The following is a 20946-nucleotide window of genomic DNA, read 5'->3' as shown; positions in this document are numbered from 1 at the left end:
TATGTTCTTTAGGGTCAAATAAATATTTAGCAACTTGTTTTGGAGTGGTGTGTGCCTCTTTTCAAAAGTTATTGAACTGGATGCTCTGCCACTGGAGAACCCCATAGAATAGAGTGATGATGGAAATTGAACATCTAGAGTAAATAATAGCACATACATCTAGAGTAAATAATAGCACATTAAAGACTTGTAGTATGTTCTTTAGGGTCAAATAAATATTTAGCAACTTGTTTTGGAGTGGTGTGTGCCTCTTTTCAAAAGTTATTGAACTGGATGCTCTGCCAATGGAGAACCCCATAGAATAGAGTGATGATGGAAATTGAACATCTAGAGTAAATAATAGCACATTAAAGACTTGTAGTATGTTCTTTAGGGTCAAATAAATATTTAGCAACTTGTTTTGGAGTGGTGTGTGCCTCTTTTCAAAAGTTATTGAACTGGATGCTCTGCCAATGGAGAACCCCATAGAATAGAGTGATGATGGAAATTGAACATCTAGAGTAAATAATAGCACATTAAAGACTTGTAGTATGTTCTTTAGGGTCAAATAAATATTTAGCAACTTGTTTTGGAGTGGTGTGTGCCTCTTTTCAAAAGTTATTGAACTGGATGCTCTGCCACTGGAGAACCCCATAGAATAGAGTGATGATGGAAATTGAACATCTAGAGTAAATAATAGCACATTAAAGACTTGTAGTATGTTCTTTAGGGTCAAATAAATATTTAGCAACTTGTTTTGGAGTGGTGTGTGCCTCTTTTCAAAAGTTATTGAACTGGATGTTTTGGTTATAGTGTTGGTTTTTGTTGTTCTCTCAGCTGATTAATCAGGAGTAGTTTCAGTCTCCCTTAAGGTGTGAATTGGGGGCAGGGCTTACCTATTTAAATTGAAGGTTCTCCGCTACAGACGCTAGCGCTAGCGTCTGTAGCGGTTTGTTAGTAGCTCTCTCTCTCTATAACATTAGTGTCTAGTACTGTCTTGATATATTCTACCATACCTCAATTCTCACTCTTGTTTGACTACAAATATGTGCCTTAAACCCATCTCTGTACTCAAGGCCTACTCTCGCAGACGCTCTCATCCACAAAGCAGAGGTCACAATCCCAATAACCTCATCTACCCTCCTCTGTTGTGTAAGTCTCAAACAGTAGTGGTAGGTGGGCTCTGGAATTGTCAGTCTGCGGTAAAGAAAGCTGATTTTATCTCTGCTTTAACTTCCCATTACTCCTTTGATTTTCTTGCTCTAACAGAAACCTGGATATCCCCACAGAACACCGCTACACCAGCTGCTTTATCCTCTGCCTATGCTTTCTCTCACTCACCACGAGAAACAGGCAGGGGTGGTGGTACAGGTTTATTGTTGTCAAAGAAATGGTGCTTTAAACCTCTACTCTTCTCTAATTTAACCATCTCTTCTTTTGAATTTCATGCCATTTCAGTTACCTCTCCTATCAACCTTGTTATCATTGTCGTCTACCGCCCTCCTGGTCCCCTAGGAAACTTCCTGGAAGAAATGGACTCACTGCTTAGTGCTTTCCCTTCCGATAGCTACCCCCTGACAGTGCTTGGCGACTTCAACCTCCCCTCTGACAAGCTACATTCTTCTTCCCTCCTGTCTCTTCTCGACTCTTTCTCCCTCACACTCAACAGCTACATCCCCACACACAAAGGAGGCAATGTCCTGGACCTGGTTTTCACCCGTCCTTCTCCAGCTACAGATGTGACTGCTACCCCACTCCACGTCTCTGATCATCACCTGGTATCCTTCACCATCACTCTACCTATCTTACCTAAAACTACCTCTCACCCCCTTGCTCTTACTCGCCACAACCTTCACTCTGTCTCACCTTCATCTGTAGCTTCTGGCACTCTTTCTTCCCTTCCTGATGCTAAGTCTTTTTCCTCACTACCCTTAGACTAAGCCACAGATACTTTCCTCTCATCTCTTTCCTCAACTATGGACTCCCTCTGCCCTATGTTCACTAAACCCAAGAAAACTTCTTCTTCTGCTCCTTGGCTTTCAGATGTGCTGCGCAACAATCGAAGAGAGGTAAGATCATCAGAGAGAAAGTGGAAGAAATCACAACTTGATGCAGATCTTGATTTTTACAGAACACTTCTTGTCAAGTTCTCCTCAGATGTGACTTCTGCCAAGACTTCCTTCTACAAGGAAAAGCTTGAAGCTTCCTCACATGACCCTCGGAAATTCCACAACATCATCTCTTCTCTGCTCAACCCCCCGGCTCCACCTTCTTCATCCTCCCTGACTGCAGAAGACTTTGCTTCTTTCTACCAGGAGAAGATTGAGGAAATCTGCCGGACCTTCACTTCAGCCCCGACTGCACTTACATCTCAGAGTATGGATTCCCCTACACCTTCGTTGTCACATTTTTCAACTGTGGCAGCAGAAGAGATTTTACAACTCATCCAGTCCTGCAATCCTACCACCTGCCCACTGGATCCACTCCCTACCACTATGCTCCAGACCATCTCACAAGACCTCTTGCCCTTCATTTCCACTATCGTCAATAGATCCATAGCATCTGGTCAGGTACCAACTACTTTCAAGAGAGCAAGGGTTATTCCCATCCTAAAGAAACCTGCTCTGGATCCATCAGACTTCAGTAACTACAGACCGGTATCACTTCTCTCATTTCTTTCAAAAATTCTTGAACGCATTGTCTATAATCAACTGTCTGTCTATCTCTCACAGAACAACCTCCAAGATCCCAAACAGTCTGGCTTTAAAGCAGCTCACTCTACAGAGACAGCCCTTTTGGATGTCTCTGAGAAGCTACATACTGCTAGATCAGCCAAACTATCATCCGTCCTTATCCTCCTTGACCTTTCAGCAGCGTTTGATACGGTCAACCACAAGACTCTCTTATCCTCCCTCAAGAGTCTTGGGATTTGCGGATCAGCTTGGGAATGGTTTGCCTCCTACCTGGAAGGACGCTCATATCAAGTAACATGGAGGGGAGTGACATCTGCTCCACGCAGACTCTCCACTGGCGTCCCACAGGGCTCAGTACTTGGTCCTCTTCTTTTCTCTTTGTATACTCACTCTCTTGGTGAAGTTATTTCATCACATGGGTTCTCTTACCACTGCTATGCTGATGATACACAACTTATCTTCTCTTTCCCACCCTCAGATGCCACAGCTTCTGACCGGATCTCAGCATGTCTGGCAGAAATTTCATCATGGATGACTGCTCATCAGTTAAAGCTCAATCCTAGCAAAACTGAACTGCTGTTCATCCCAGGTGATTCATCCCCAGGTCACGATCTTGCTATATCCTTGCACAATGATCTGATCCCCCCTTCAGCCACAGCTCGCAACCTTGGGGTAACCATGGACAATCAACTGTCCTTTTCCTCTCATGTTGCAAATGTGACTCGCTCATGTCGGTTTCTTCTCTACAACATTAGAAGGATTCGGCCATTTTTGTCCACACAGACTGCCCAGGTACTTGTTCAGTCTCTTGTCATTTCTAGACTGGATTACTGCAATGCACTGCTGGCAGGTCTACCTATGAACGCAATCCGTCCTCTGCAAATGATCCAAAATGCAGCTGCCCGGCTTGTTTTCAACCTGCCAAAGTTCTCGCATACCACCCCGCTGCTGCGATCCCTCCACTGGCTTCCGGTAGCAGCACGCATCCGGTTCAAAACACTGATGCTGGCCTACAAAGCCAAAAATGGACCAGCCCCCTCTTACCTCAAAGCCCTCATCATTCCTCGCACTGCACCCCGTAACCTCCGATCTACCAGCACTGCTCGACTGGTTCCACCATCTCTCAGGGTAAGAGGCAAGTATACTACAAGACTCTTCTCTGTACTGGCACCAAGGTGGTGGAATGAACTTCCCATAGAGGTCCGGACAGCCGAGTCACTGGCTATTTTCAAGCGGCGGTTGAAGACCTACTTATTCAGGAAGCACTTCAACTAGCACTTCTTTCCTTATCCTTTGCATTTAAAAAAAAAAAAAAAAAAAAAAAAAAAACCTTTGACACTTTTTCATTGTAACTTTGAACAAATGTTTTAAACTCATGGTATCTTAAGTATGTAACCTAGTGAACCAGCATTAATGTATTCAGTGTTAGAGATTTAAGCACTTATGTACGTCGCTCTGGATAAGGGCGTCTGCCAAATGCTGTAAATGTAAATGTAAATGGATGCTCTGCCACTGGAGAACCCCATAGAATAGAGTGATGATGGAAATTGAACATCTAGAGTAAATAATAGCACATTAAAGACTTGTAGTGTGTTCTTTAGGGTCAAATAAATATTTAGACACTTGTTTTGGAGTGGTGTGTGCCTCTTTTCAAAAGTTATTGAACTGGATGCTCTGCCACTGGAGAACCCCATAGAATAGAGTGATGATGGAAATTGAACATCTACAGTAAATAATAGCACATTAAAGACTTGTAGTATGTTCTTTAGGGTCAAATAAATATTTAGCAACTTGTTTTGGAGTGGTGTGTGCCTCTTTTCAAAAGTTATTGAACTGGATGCTCTGCCACTGGAGAACCCCATAGAATAGAGTGATGATGGGAATTGAACATCTACAGTAAATAATAGCACATAACATCTAGAGTAAATAATAGCACATTAAAGACTTGTAGTATGTTCCTTAGGGTCAAATAAATATTTAGCAACTTGTTTTGGAGTGGTGTGTGCCTCTTTTCAAAAGTTATTGAACTGGATGCTGTGCCACTGGAGAACCCCATTGAATAGAGTGATGATGGAAATTGAACATCTAGAGTAAATAATAACACATTAAAGACTTGTAGTATGTTCTTTAGGGTCAAATAAATATTTAGCAACTTGTTTTGGAGTGGTGTGTGCCTCTTTTCAAAAGTTATTGAACTGGATGCTCTCCCACTGGAGAACCCCATAGAATGCAGTGATGATGGGAATTGAACATCTACAGTAAATAATAGCACATAACATCTAGATTAAATAATAGCATATTAAAGACTTGTAGTATGTTCTTTAGGGTCAAATAAATATTTAGCAACTTGTTTTGGAGTGGTGTGTGCCTCTTTTCAAAAGTTATTGAACTGGATGCTCTGCAACTTGAGAACCCCATAGAATAGAGTGATGATGGAAATTGAACATCTAGAGTAAATTATAGCACATTAAAGACTTGTAGTATGTTCTTTAGGGTCAAATAAATATTTAGCAACTTGTTTTGGAGTGGTGTGTGCCTCTTTTCAAAAGTTATTGAACTGGATGCTCTGCCACTGGAGAACCCCATAGAATAGAGTGATGATGGAAAATGAACATCTACAGTAAATAATAGCACATTAAAGACTTGTAGTATGTTCTTTAGGGTCAAACAAATATTTAGCAACTTGTTTTGGAGTGGTGCGTGCCTCTTTTCAAAAGTTATTGAACTGGATGCTCTGCCACTGGAGAACCCCATAGAATAGAGTGATGATGGAAATTGAACATCTAGAGTAAATAATAGCACATTAAAGACTTGAAGTATGTTCTTTAGGGTCAAATAAATATTTAGCAACTTGTTTTGGAGTGGTGTGTGCCTCTTTTCAAAAGTTATTGAACTGGATGCTCTGCCACTGGAGAACCCCATAGAATAGATTGATGATGGAAATTGAACATCTACAGTAAATAATAGCACATTAAAGACTTGTAGTATGTTCTTTAGGGTCAAATAAATATTTAGCAACTTGTTTTGGAGTGGTGTGTGCCTCTTTTCAAAAGTTATTGAACTGGATGCTGTGCCACTGGAGAACCCCATAGAATAGAGTGTGTTGTGAAGTGTGTGTATATAATCATTGTGTGTGTTGTGAAGGATGAAAGAGTATACTGGAGTGTGTACCATGTGTGTGTGTTGAGATGTGTGAGTAACAGCTGTAGTTACAGTAACAGGGCAGGTCACACATTTTACCTTTACTCTCTAGAGTCTCTCTGCCGTGAGGCACAAACTTCTTTAACCGATCAATACATTCAGTTTTCAGGTAGTTCATCCAGTCTATAGCATGTTCTTTATAATTCCACTCCTTTATAAAGAGCTCAGCTTTCTCATTAGCTGCAATCCATGTTCCATGTTCCTGGTTCCAGTTCAGATCCAGACTCATGAAATCTTCTCCATCATAACGGTACTGACTGTATCCTCTAATGGTGCCGTTATCAAGCCCACAGCCAAACATCCACTGGAGTATGTGATCACCTGCATACAGAGAGAGAGAGAGAGAGAGAGAGAGAGAGAGAGAGAGAGGGAGAGAGAGAGGGAGAGAGGGAGAGAGGGAGAGAGAGAGGGAAAAAGAGAGAGATTTGTAAAATAAAATTTGTTTAATTTCCAAACTAAAGCATGTTGTTGTTGTTGTTTTTTCAAGTTGTTGTACTTTTCTTGTTGCTGCACCGTAAGACTGAGAGAAACACAATTTCAATCCTCTGCATGTCCTGGACATATAACAGAATTGACAAAGCTGATTCTGATTCAGCTGATTCTTCTCCTGCTTGTCCACCTTTGGTGTCTGTCCCCGTACTTTTCCAACACGAGCCAGAAAACCGTGGACCTTACCTCCCAGAAGCCTGCCAACAACCTCCAAGGTGCAATACTCTGAAATTCCACAGCTCACGAGGGTTGCAGCATCTTCCAGAGGAGTGCTAGATAGGAGAAGTTTTACATTAAATGGTCAAATAAAAAAAAGAGAGTAATGAAGATGAAAAGACACAGAAGGAAAGAGCAGTGAGATAGAGATTAGTGCAGTGAGGAGGAGGAATGGAGATGTAGAGAAGACAAAAATAATATATTAGGAAAATAGCAAGAACATGCAACGTCCAAAAATGCCTACAGAAAAAAAAAAGCCTACTTGAAAGTTTGAGAAACCTTTAGAAATTCCTATATTTCTACGTAAATATGACCCAAAACATCATCAGATTGCCGTTTTTATGCTGGTTTTTATGCTGGAATTCAGTATTTTCCTTTCTCTAAAAATAATGCTTCCCAATAAATAATAAAAAGAAATAAAAAAAAGTTATTTTTGGTATCATTCCTCCACAAATTATTTTTCCAATAGTCCTCTGGCTTGTCCATATGAACTTTAGTAAACATCATGGGCAGCAATGTTCTTTTTGGAGAGTAGTGGCTTTCTCCTTGCAACTCTGCCTTGCAAACATAGTTTGTTCAGTGTTCATCTGATGGCAGACTCATCATGAACATTAACATAAGCAGTAAAAGAGTAAAAGACTGCTTGCTGTCTTGCTTTTGGAGTGAGCTTTGTTGGTTCACCACTTCTGGGAATGTACCAATGGTCATAAATTTCCTCATTTTTATAGAATCTATATGACTATGTGTCCAAACTCTTAGGAGAGGATTTTTCCAGACTGATGAGCAATGATAACTCATTTTCTGAAGTCCTCAGAAATCTCCATTGTTTTTGCAATGATCGTCCTCTTCCACAAACACACAGCATGAACATCACACTTTGATATATCTCTGTTCTTTAATTAAAATAGGACACTCAAGGACTGAAATCAGTTGGACTCTAATTTGACCTTGAAATTAAGTACTAAACCTTAAGGTTCACATACTTTTGCCTCTAACAGATATATAATATTGGAACATTTTTCTAAATATAATATATTTGTCTGATCTGTTTGACTGGGTTTATTTTGTCTTCATTAGGGACTTCTGTGGAAATCTAATTATGTTTTGGTCATATTTATGCAGAATTATAGACATTTCTAAAGGGTTAACAAACATTCTCAAGCGACATATATATGGGCACTTGACAAATAGAGGTGAAACAGTATTTTTTTTTCTTCTATTTGACAAACAAAAATATTTTTCAAACAAAATATATGAACTTATGATGTTCAAACCCTGAAGTTGGTGTCACTGTTACTGTTTTATAGAATTTCCCCTTCTTTATGCTATTTTCTAAGCCTTTTTCACAGCAACAGATGTAAAATGTCCTGCGGTGTGACACCACACTACAGTAAAGAGAAAATATACAGATATTACTGATTTCAACTGCAAATCAAATATGTTAAAGTTTAAGAAGCCTTTTCTAAAAATCATTGAAATTCAACATAGTTATTTTTCACAACTGTTTTTCAGTTCCACTCCTTAGTTGCACCTTCTTTTCTCACTCACTCGCATCGTAAATTGAGAAAGTCTTACTGCTCTGTTTACTTTTGTGATAGTTAAATTATGCAGTGCTTTGAAAGCTACATCATGATAAAAATCTAATTAACTTAAGGCATTTAGTTGCATTTAAATTGATGTCACGCCACAGGACGGCATTTATGTTACAAAATCTTGCTTGTTGTAAATATTCCTGTATATTGTTTTTGTATGTAAAAACCTTTTTTTTTTAATAAGTTAATATTTGTAAAATGATGCCAAAGCTCTTATGAATTGTGTTTATACTTCATGTCTCATTCATGTTACAGTCACACAGCAGGACATTTTGCATAAAAGTAAAACTCAACCAAAAGTAAAATTACAACATAAAATTTGCTTTATTTACATATGATTGTTGTAAGAAAAAACACTTTTTAGTGAGTATGTTACATTAAAATCACAAGTAATGTCAACCACCCATATATATATATATATATATATATATATATATATATATATATATATATATATATATATATATATATATTTATATATATACACACACATACATACACATATACATATATACACACACACACACAGTGGCAAGAAATATTATGTGAACCTTTTGGAATTTCATGGTTTTCTGAATAAATTTGTCATAAAATGTGAAAGGATCTTCAGCTATCGGATCAGAGAAAACACATGAAATGACCTGTTAACACGAAGATGCCGCACTGTGGCCGTTTATTCAACTATGTGCGGCAGTAACGGCGAGTCAAGGTGGTCTCATCTACCTGGAAAGGAAAACATTCTTCAGTGTGGAGGCTCCCTTTTTGGTTTAGACTGGAACGCCACTGTGTGGAGTCTAAAAGACAGATGATGGTCTTCAGAAAATAACATTCCACTAACTGTAAATATTAAGTTTAATATAAATATCAAAATATATACTTTAACACACGTTTAAGGGATGTATCTCAGTTCCGTTCCGTTGAACTTCACGGGGATTTTCTGCACCAGAATTTTTTCTTCTTCCAGATGAACATTCCAACAATAGCAACGAGAACAAGGAGAATGATGACCGCAGGAACAATGATACCAACATTCCCTCCATCTGGTTCTCCACCTGATCCTATACATGATCCTACATCTGTTAAATAATCACAGATTCTATTATCAGCTGCATCAGTAAAATCACTTTTCACTGCAAATCTGTACTTTTATAGGAAAGTGTTTTTTTTTGTTTACATTCGGCATTAACTCCTTCCCGAAGCTGCTGTGCCGAATCACACAGGTGTAGTCGTGTTTCTGCAGGTCCTCAGCTGAGACTTTCATAATGCTTCTCATCTGGAAGCTTCCATCCTGGTTTATAAAAGACATTCTGAGCTCCACGTCCTCATTCACCACTTCGTCTTCTCCGTCCTTCCTCCATGAGATCATCACTGGTTTGGGGAAGACACCTGTAGCGTCACACACCAGCTCTGGAAAAGGCGAGCGTTTCTGGCACACTGGCATCTTAGGATGAACTGCAGAGACACACAGGAAGAAATATTAAAACTCTTAAGCAAGGCTCACACTGTGCCATGTTTCAAAACCCTTCGCGATTGTTGCTGTACAAAAATGATCCCCATGTCACACTGTAGGATCTCAGTTGTCATCCTGTCAGACAGTCAAGACGCGTCAAAATCGAATGCACACAAGAAGACCGAGGTTTTGTCCGAGGTTTTACGTCATCAATCCATGACACGATCAGTTCCGAATTCTCTTGCTAAAATGGCAGGTAGCAGCAAACGAAAACAATCTGTACCGTTAATTGTGTTTCTAACAATCCTTGATGATAAAGACAGGAAAAATCATGTCAAACCAGCAATCAAACATGACAGATTTTACCCTAGGATTCTAGAAATCTTTCAGGATTTTCAAAATTTGTCTCAGACGACCAAATTGTGGCCAAAATCGTAAAGTGTGAGGCGGGCATTAAATTATAAATCTGACAATGTTACCATCAAAGTGAGTGTTAATACTAAAAGAATGCATTATTAATCAAGTGTGTGTGTGTGTGTGTTGTGAAGTATGTTTACAATCGCTGGAGCGTGTACTCTGTGTGTGTTGTGAAGTGTGTGTATATAATCATTGTGCGTGTTGTGAAGGATGAAAGAGTATACTGGAGTGTGTAACATGTGTGTGTGTTGAGATGTGTGAGTAACAGCTGTAGTTACAGTAACAGGGCAGGTCACACATTTTACCTTTACTCTCTAGAGTCTCTCTGCCGTGAGGCACAAACTTCTTTAACCGATCAATACATTCAGTTTTCAGGTAGTTCATCCAGTCTATAGCATGTTCTTTATAATTCCACTCCTTTATAAAGAGCTCAGCTTTCTCATTAGCTGCAATCCATGTTCCATGTTCCTGGTTCCAGTTCAGATCCAGACTCATGAAATCTTCTCCATCATAACGGTACTGACTGTATCCTCTAATGGTGCCGTTATCAAGCCCACAGCCAAACATCCACTGGAGTGTATGATCACCTGCATACACACACACACACACAGAGAGAGAGAGAGAGATTTGTAAAATAAAATTTGTTTAATTTCCAAACTAAAGCATATTGTTGTTGTTTACTTTTCTTGTTGCTGCACCGTAAGACTGGAAGAAACACAATTTCAATCCTCTGCATGTCCTGGACATATAACAGAATTGACAAAGCTGATTCTGATTCTGACGGATATTGCTGAGACTTTTAAAGGCGGGGTTTCAGAAAACCGAGTCGAGCCAAATAATAAACAAAAATCAAAACAAACGTGTAGCCAACGAGCAGAAAGGAGCGGGGCTTGTCAATATGCGGCGGAGAGAGTGTTCAGTGCGCATGTGTGACATTAGCAGAAAGCGGTTTTAACATTGACATGGAGGATAAAACCAAAGAAAGAAAGCGAAGAAAGACTTACGATAAGGCAAGAAGTAGGACGTGTTAATATAGGATCAGCTTTCCAGCGCTGGAGAGAACTGAAGGAGCGGGAAGTTGGCCACATATTCACAGGTTGGAGTTTCCCGAGTCAATAACTCCTGAGCTAAACGCTGTTACTACACAAATAACACCTCTTTTCTATCGTAGTAATGTAGAGAGGCAGCTACAACCGCGTTTTGTGTAGTAACAGTGTTTAGCTCAGTAGTTATTGACTCGGGAAACTCCGAAACTCAAGTTACGTATGTATGTGTGGGCGGAGCTATCAATACAGGGGTGGGACTCATTTGGGTTAAGGGTGTGCTTGTTTTGGTGATTTCAAATGTCAACATTGGCTTTCCTGGTGTGCGAGCAGTGTACAAGAACTGTAGAGAGTGTGTGTCTGTAAAGGATTACATTTTTTTTTAGCATATCTTATGTAACATAAAACTATACATTTGGATAAATTCTACAAAATTATGTTATTATACAATATTATACAATAATACAATATTATATAATACAATATTATTATATAATACAATATTATTAAAAGATTTAACCAGCAATTAGTGAACTAATAAGGCACACACAGAGAGAGTTATCAGGTGAAAATAACTGTAAATGTAAGAGTTCATTATTTGAACTGAATAAATTTGACAAAAGTGTAAAAACATGGTCAGTGTTAGTCATTATGTTTAACATTATTGTTACATATGTCTAGTATATACACACACACACACACACACACACACACACACACTTCTCAAAAAAATAACGGGAACACTTAAACAACACAATGTAACTCCAAGTAAATCACACTGTGAAATCAAACTGCCAACTTAGGAAGCAACACTGATTGACAACCAATTTCACATGCTGTTGTGTATTTTTCAGAACTCCTGTCCCATAGATTAACCATTCATCAACAGTTTCACAGTTTGTTAGTGATTAAAGCTCTGAGTTTCACCTTCAGCTTGATTCAACCTTTTCGTTACTGTAGTCACAATGTCTTGGAGTTGATACTGATGATCCTTAACACGCTCGGTTTCTCTGTTCCAGTCATTTTTATCATCAGTACTGATCTTCTGTAGCCACTCTGTCTTTGGGATCATCTTCCTGATGTTACTGTCATAGTACACAAACTGTTCTCCATTCAGCAGACCAACAGCAGTGACATTTATTCCTGGTGTGACAGCAGTGTACAAGAACTGCAGAGAGTGTGTGTCTGTAAAGGATTAAAAAGTTTTTTAGCATATCTTATGTAATATAAAACTATACATTTGGATAAATTCTACAAAATTATGTTATTATACAATATTATACAATAATACAATATTATTATATAATACAATATTATATAATACAATATTATTAAAAGATTTAACCAGCAATTAGTGAACTAATAAGGCACACACACACACACACACACACACACACACACACACACACACACACACACACACACACACACTACTGAGCCTCATTTTGACTTGTTTTAAGGACATCAGCCTGTAGTGTGTTTTTCCACTTCAATTTTGAGTGTGACTCCAAATCCAGACCTCCATGGGTTAATAAATTTGATTTTTGTTGATTTTTTTTTGTGATTTTGTTGTCAGCACATCCAACTATGTAAAGAACAAAGTATTTTAATAAGACTTTCATTCATTCAGATCTAGGATGTGTTGCTTAAGCGTTCCCTTTATTTTTTTTTGAGCAGTGTATATATAGACAACCTTTATTTTATCAATTAACTAGACCATTATTTTATATATATAAAATGTATTGCATCAACTACATTAAAGAGAATAGATTTATTTAAAGTGAATAAAATCCCCTACTTAAGGGAGTTGAAAATTAACTGAGCCACAGCCACACACCTGACCCATGTGTGCAGAGCATAGATATATATATACACTAGATGTCGCCTTGGGGTCCTAAAAATGCGTCAAAACTGCCGCCATCTTTGTACGGTGCTTCTTTACCTCAAATGCATGGACAATGCCGGACTTCTATGCTGCATATGGATGTTCAAATGAAAGAAATATAAAAACCAGACACCAAGGGATTAACTTTTACAAGTGAGAATGTGTTTTATGATATTGAATGTTAGGAAATTATATTTCAGGTTATGTTGGTTTGTTTTAGTCCTTGGTTAATGACCGCAGCTAATCCCTTTAGTTACCCATTAGTTTTTGACAGTTAGGAAAACCGACAATGTTTGTGGATTCCGAAGCTCTTAATAAGGACATTAAAAATTGACCCATGCTTTTTATGCTTAAAGGTGAAGACCTAACTTTATGAAGACATAACTTTGAGGGGGTTTTTTGGTTTATGTGACTTATTTAATGTTGCAAAAATATTGCGGGAAAAGAATAAATAAAAGATTGAACAGTCTTTGGCACCTCAACTATCTAACTTTCACATTATGTTCTTCTCAAATTTGTGATTTGGAAACCTGCAAATTGCTTTGTGTATCATATTTAATAAACCAATACAATTTAAATGTTTAATTGAACATGTATAGTCACACCATTGTAGCAGTGTTGCATGCAGTAGGCTATAAGGTAATTAGTGATTGTTCATTTAACGTTTACTCAAGTGGAAGAATGTAAGTAATAAACTTACACCTACTAGCACTATGCATTATATTGTGAAAAAGTAGATTATCCTAATATCAAAACCTTAAATTTTCTCTGGACTTAATGATAAATACATGCCTGACCTTTGGAACGACCAAAAAAACTAGAAAATGGCATTCATGATGATTTACGGTGATTTTATTTCTTTGCCTACATTGACACTAACGCATTAAGAGGAGCCAAGAGGACGGCTCAGTTGACGCATTCGTTCCAATGTACTGCCGTATAGAAGGCGACATCTAGTGTATATATCTATGGTACAGAGTAGGTGGGATGAACTGTGGGAAAGCAGGCAGTGGGTCAAACCACAGTGAGGAAGCGGAGGGTGACGTCATTATAATCAATAGGAAATCACTGTTCAGGTATGATTGGTATGAAAAGGGAATTGTTTTATTATGATATTATAGATGACAAGGGTATCCTTTTGGATTACAAAGCCTTCCTAGACAAATATAATTTGAACTGTACATGTACACTACCAAATTTAGTTATTCCTGATTGCACTTTATTTCACAATAAATGTAATAATAAATTTATTAGTGATGCTCTGAAATCTATATTGTTCTTTGGTTACAACAGATTCCGAACATGGATACATTGTCCATAAAAAAAAATCACATTTTAATTTCATTAAATCGCCCATTTCCTCAAAAGTTAAAGAGACCCACTTTTATTGACTTAAATTTGATGTAGACCCTTATATACAGATTACACGGAGCTGCACGTACACGTTTTATTTGCCGCGTTTGGATGCTAATGTATGTTCACAAAGCCATGAGCATTAACAGTAAAGCAACATCTGCCATTGTTTATGTTGTGTTTGCCGCTGCTGCGCTAAAGTTGCTGGGACACGTGACACATATTCAGTGACGTCACACGGGGCTGTGATGGCTCTCTAACCATACTGGAAAGTAAAAAAAAAACAAAAAACAAAAAAAAACCATACTGGAAAGTAATTTCAATAATACACTGAACTGTTTCATCTTGAACATTTGTTAATGTTATTATTAATATTATTATCATTGCACATTTGTTAACGTTACCGCTGTGTTTTTGTAATTTCATGTAAAGACAGATAAAAACATTTCGGTTTAATATCAAACTTCATTATTTCACTGAATTGTAAAATGAGACCCAGTCTGCTGTCACTGCTGAACAAAATTTACAGAACATAACTTTAATTATTTAATAACTTTTATTTCTTAACTTACCTGCTGAAGAAAGTTGAACAAAAATGTGAAAAAAAGCAAAACATAAAATAAAACGCTGCTGTCCTCCATTTTACAATGCAGACTATAAACAGTTCCACTCATAACTTTTTGTGTCAATTTCGAAATAAAACAAAAACTATTCAAGATAAAACTCATGCTCTAGTAGCCACTTCCGCCGCGCCGAGTTCCACCGTCACAAAACTAAAACGCGTTTTACGTCCTGTCTAAAGTATGTCGAAAGGATTTACGGCAGTTTCGGATATTTTTTTTTTTTAATTGCAAAAAGACAAAACATAAATACACACTTTTTGTTCACTGCCATACGACTTTCCATTTAGAAACGGGTATTAAAAAACAAAAAAGAGTGGCTATTTGATTTTCGTTTTAAAATACAAAAATTACAATTAAAATACAACGCGTTTTTCTTTTTCATGGTCAAAAACGGATGAGTAAAATTTTAGAAATGGTTTGATTCTCATTTTAAATTTCGAATAACAAAAAAATAAAATCAGCAGAAAACAGATACGAAAAAAGGCCCGTTTTTTAGATTCCGAGACCGGATGTGGTCATTTACATACAAGAGCACAGGGGTGGCGCCAGAGAATTTTGATGGGAGATACTTATGGGGAGTAATATACAGGTTATTAGTTTTTTAATATGAATAATAAAATAAAACTCGCTCACTCGATTTGGTAATATTCTCTAATTATTTAGGCTAGTCTGTATGAAAATGTGCACGCCTCATGGCGCGTCAGCGTCGGCATTCGGCAACTTCATCTTTTCAGCCGATAGTCACTCAGAAAGCACTTAATAAATAAATAAGGAACTAAGAGGCTCAAACACTGTACACAGCTCCATGAAGACGGTGTGGAGGTGAAGGTTGGAGTGGAAGAACTCATGTGTCCTGCACTGAGCCCTGACTCTGACTCAACCCCACTGAACACCTCTGAGATAAACTGGAACCTGATCTCACTAATACTCTTGTAGGTGAAGAAGAGTGGATCTGATTAGAACAACAAAAATGAGACAAATTTTGATGGGTATCAGTTAATAATTATATCAGTAAATCAGATTTTGGATTTTAAAAGTAATTTTACACGAGTGAGCTAGCATTTCAGTTTCATTGCAAGGATTTTACAAGATGTTTAAAGGACTTGACTTAACTGAAAATTTCTTTCCTGCAAAACCTCAAGGCAAGGATAAAGCTCAAATACAATACATTATATAAACACTATATAAACCATTATTTATATGACTGATGTACACTATTTGTGTGAGATGTGATGCCCAATATGTCTGCCATTATATTTTAGCAAAGAAGGTGTACCAACACTGTACTGCATAAGTATTCTTTTATTAATAATTTCAATTCATTTTATTTTTATAGCACTTTAACAAAAGACATTGCCTCAGAGCAGATTTACAAAAGCATAGGAAAAGTATAAGATTTTACATTTTCTAAGGGTATTTTAATTGTTACCTTCATCTACCCTTAATAAAATATTAATACACAAATATATATTTCTACAAAATATAAAACACATATTTACATTTATGACACTTTGGCAAACGCAATTATTCTGGGCGACTAACAAAAGCAATTTCAGAAGAAAATATTACAATAGTCCGAACAGCAGGTTATTCTTTCAAGCCGTCTAGTGGCCAATACGGAAATTACACATTTATAGAACGTTGAAGAATCTTAAACCAAAAGCCACCTTGTTCATGTAATCCACCGGAACTGCTAATTTAATAGGATAATATTATTAGTTATGTGTTCATCTCAGAGGAAATTTATAGATTACAAAATATAAAAATAAATAATACATTATTATTTGCCTAATAATATATAATTTAATAAAATATAATATAAATATAATATAATATACAACTATATATATATAATACAATATACAACCGTGCTCTCATTGCCGGGTTTGATCCCTGGACAGGGCGCTAACACAGCTAATTAAGCGCTAACTCTAACTGAGTACTAACACAGCTAACTGAGAGCTAACTGAGAGCGAACACAGCTGAGAGGTAACTCTAACTGAGAGCTAACTGAGAGTGAACACAGCTGAGAGGTAACTCTAACTGAGAGCTAACTGAGAGTGAACACAGCTAACTGAGAGGTAACTCTAACTGAGAGCTAACTGAGAGTGAACACAGCTAACTGAGAGGTAACTCTAACTGAGAGCTAACTGAGAGTGAACACAGCTAACTGAGAGGTAACTCTAACTGAGAGCTAACTGAGAGTGAACACAGCTAACTGAGAGCTAGCTAACTGAGAGTGAACACAGCTGAAAGGTAACTCTAACTGAGAGCTAACTGAGAGTGAACACAGCTAACTGAGAGCTAACTGAGAGCGAACACAGCTGAGAGGTAACTCTAACTGAGAGCTAACTGAGAGTGAACACAGCTAACTGAGAGGTAACTCTAACTGAGAGCTAACTGAGAGTGAACACAGCTAACTGAGAGCTAACTCTAACTGAGAGCTAACTGAGAGTGAACACAGCTAACTGAGAGCTAGCTAACTGAGAGTGAACACAGCTGAAAGGTAACTCTAACTGAGAGCTAACTGAGAGTGAACACAGCTAACTGAGAGCTAACTCTAACTGAGAGCTAACTGAGAGTGAACACAGCTAACTGAGAGTGAACACAGCTAACTGAGAGCTAACTCTAACTGAGAGCTAACTGAGAGTGAACACAGCTAACTGAGAGGTAACTCTAACTGAGAGCTAACTCTAACTGAGAGCTAACTGAGAGTGAACACAGCTAACTGAGAGGTAACTCTAACTGAGAGCTAACTGAGAGTGAACACAGCTAACTGAGAGCTAACTCTAACTGAGAGCTAACTCTAACTGAGAGCTAACTGAGAGTGAACACAGCTAACTGAGAGGTAACTCTAACTGAGAGCTAAATGAGAGTGAACACAGCTAACTGAGAGCTAACTCTAACTGAGAGCTAACTGAGAGTGAACACAGCTAACTGAGAGGTAACTCTAACTGAGAGCTAACTGAGAGTGAACACAGCTAACTGAGAGGTAACTCTAACTGAGAGCTGAGAGCGAACACAGCTAACTGAGAGGTAACTCTAACTGAGAGCTGAGAGCGAACACAGCTAACTGAGAGGTAACTCTAACTGAGAGCAAACACAGCTAACTGAGAGCTAACTGAGAGCGAACACAGCTAACTGAGAGGTAACCCTAACTGAGAGCTAACTGAGAGTGAACACAGCTAACTGAGAGCTAACTCTAACTGAGAGCAAACACAGCTAACTGAGAGCTAACTCTGAGAGCTAACACCGCTAACTGAGAGCGAACACAGCTAACTGAGAGCTAACTGAGAGCGAACACAACTAACTGAGAGGTAACTCTAACTGAGAGGTAACTCTAGCTGAGAGCTAACTGAGAGCTAACTCTAACTGAGAGCTAATTCAGAGCTAACTGAGAGTGAACACAGCTAACAAAGAGCGAACACAGCTAACTGAGAGCTAACTCTAACTGAGAGCTAACTGAGAGCGAACACAGCTAACTGAGAGCTAACCCTGAGAGCTAACTGAGAGCGAACACAGCTAACTGAGAGCTAACTCTGACTGAGAGCTAACTGAGAGCGAACACAGCTAACTGAGAGCTAACTCTGAGAGCTAACTGAGAGCGAACACAGCTAACTGAGAGCTAACTCTGAGAGCTAACTGAGAGCGAACACAGCTAACTGAGAGCTAATTCTAACTGACAGCTAACTGATAGCGAACACAGCTAACTGAGAGCTAACTGAGAGCTATTCCGGATATAAACGCAGGGCTTTGTTCCTTTGTTCCGCTCCCTCTCTGCTCCTCCTTTTTGTTTGATATGGACAAAGAGGCAGTACGTTGCTGTCCCGGTGCTCCAGGTGGCCAGTCCGCTCCTGAGTCCGGGTCACTGTTTGTTTGTCCAGTCCGTGGTTTGGCTTGACCTCACAGTTCACATATACTTACACAGACTCTCAGGCAAAACAGCAAAGAAGAAGAAAAACAACAACAACAACAACAACAACAACAGCAGCATAATATAATTCTAAAACATTAGATTAGATTATTTTTACATTAATTAATATTTGAAGGAAATTAAGGAGAGTTTAAAATTATTTCATTTGTTTTTAATTAATTATAATAATAATAATAATAATAATAATAATAATAATAATAATAATAATAATAATAATAACAATAATAATAATAATAATAATAATAATGATAGCAATAACAATAACAATAATCATAATCATAATTATCATTTATTATTATGATTATTATTGTTGTTATTATTATTAATATTATTATTACTACTACAAAAATGGCCTTTCTGTTTATTGTAATACTTCTATTGTTCCACAAGGTGGTGCAGTGCGGTGTGTAATTATAGGTAAATAGCGTTTTCCAGTAATGTAATATATGTTTATAAAAATCTGACAGCTTAATAGGCAATTTAGAAATCTCAAAAATGTAATTCCAAATTAAGATCTTAACTTGGAATTAGAAATTAATTTGGCATTTTAAATTAGACTGTTAATGTATAAGTATAAATGTAGAGAGTTCACTATGTTGTCTGGAGTCCTGGAAAAAAATATACACAAAATAAACATGATCACTTTGTAAATATTTGTAAATATCAGTGTGTGTTGTAGTGAAGGAGTGTCATTAGTGTGCACAATAGCTGTGTGTGTGTTGTAGTGATGTTGTGTGTGTTTGTGTGAGCAGTAGTTGCAGCTAATGTAACAGAGCACATCACAGACTTTACCTTTCCTCTCCAGAGTCTCTCTGCCATAGATCACATACTTCTGTAACCACTCAATACAGGTGTTCTCCAGATTTTTCAAAAGTAGCAGCTCCTGCAGTATTCAGTTTGTTTTTGGTGTTAAGAGCCTGAGGTTTGCCTGCAGTCCAGGTGACATGTTCCAGATCCAGACTGATGAAATCTTCTCCATCATAAGCTAACTGCTCATAACCTCTAACAGTCCCATCATCATGGAGCTCACATCCATATATTCTCTGTAGTGTGTGAACCCCTGTAGACACACACACACAGACACACAGACACACAGACACACAGACACACACACACACACACACACACACACGGTTCACTCTAATTCTACACATTCATACTTCCTTATTTCAGCCAAATAAAGACAAGAATGCTTATTTGTTTTTGCCAAACAATTGTACTTGAAATAGGATTTCTCTACATTCAAACAGGTAAATCAGAGCCATACCATTGTAATGTAGAAAAATCATACTTGGGCTTCTTACAGTGCATTAATGTTATTATGCAGTTTGGAAATACAACACGAACATGTTACTGTACATGTAGGAAGAATGCGTAAATATACAACATATGAGCTCCTATATTATCGTTGTGTCATCACTCATATTGCAAGCCATATCTCTCTTCATTTGAGATGATTTTCATAAACTGGGCCCCATGAAAACTAATTGAATAGCCCTGATCTAGGGTTTGGTCAATTACACGCTATTGAATCTGTGATGTCATTCCGACAAAAGGCCACCAGAGGGAGCCTGAACTGATTCCATGTCGAGGTTCACTCCGGGTTGTAAGCATTGATATCTACACCTAGATGTCGCCTTGGCTACTGCAGTTCATTGGAAGAAATGCGTAACTAGAGACGCCATCTTGGAACAGGGGACCCCCTCCTCTTTATTGCATCAGCGTCAATGTAGGCAAAGGTCTAACGGGAAATAAAATCACCATAAATCGTCATGAATGCGATTTTCTAGTTTTTTTTTTTGGTTCGTTCCAACGATCAGACCTGTATTCATCATTGAGTCCAGAGAAATTTTAAGGTTTTGATGTTAAGATCTTCTACTTTTTCAAAATATAATGCATAGTGTAAGTAGGTCAGTTATTACTTACATTCTTAAACTTGAGTAAACTTCGAATGAACAATCGGTACTTACCTTATAGCCTACTGCATGCAACACTGCTACAATGGTGTGACTATACATGTTCATTTAAACATTTAAATTGTATTGGTTTATTTAGTATTCCTGCAACAACA

The 20946-nt window shown here is 37.8% G+C and overlaps 1 protein-coding gene across 3 annotated transcripts; it reads right to left on the bottom strand.

Annotated features, from left to right (window-relative positions):
- Positions 1-8625: 8625 nt before the first annotated feature.
- LOC113652889 (class I histocompatibility antigen, Gogo-B*0103 alpha chain-like) lies at positions 8626-15576 on the bottom strand. 3 transcript variants are annotated; one of them, XM_047807672.1, is made up of 6 exons: positions 14891-15440; positions 12008-12265; positions 10343-10624; positions 9345-9622; positions 9058-9246; positions 8626-8964 (listed from the first exon to the last, which is right to left on the bottom strand). In XM_047807672.1, the coding sequence occupies exons 2-5, from the start codon at positions 12150-12152 to the stop codon at positions 9241-9243; spliced, it is 711 nt and encodes a 236-aa protein (XP_047663628.1). In that variant the 5' UTR covers positions 12153-12265; positions 14891-15440; the 3' UTR covers positions 8626-8964; positions 9058-9240. The 3 variants fall into 3 exon arrangements, with proteins under 3 accessions (XP_047663628.1, XP_047663625.1, XP_047663626.1); XM_047807669.1 differs by having other exon boundaries at positions 9058-9622; positions 14891-15576; XM_047807670.1 differs by having other exon boundaries at positions 8626-9622; positions 14891-15576.
- Between the last annotated feature and the right edge of the window lie 5370 nt (positions 15577-20946).

Source organism: Tachysurus fulvidraco, chromosome 24, assembly GCF_022655615.1.
Source record: "Tachysurus fulvidraco isolate hzauxx_2018 chromosome 24, HZAU_PFXX_2.0, whole genome shotgun sequence".
In the NCBI taxonomy this organism is placed as follows: Eukaryota; Metazoa; Chordata; class Actinopteri; order Siluriformes; family Bagridae; genus Tachysurus; species Tachysurus fulvidraco.
Note: the sequence above shows the minus strand (reverse complement) of the source record. Positions and strands in the feature narration are given on the sequence as shown.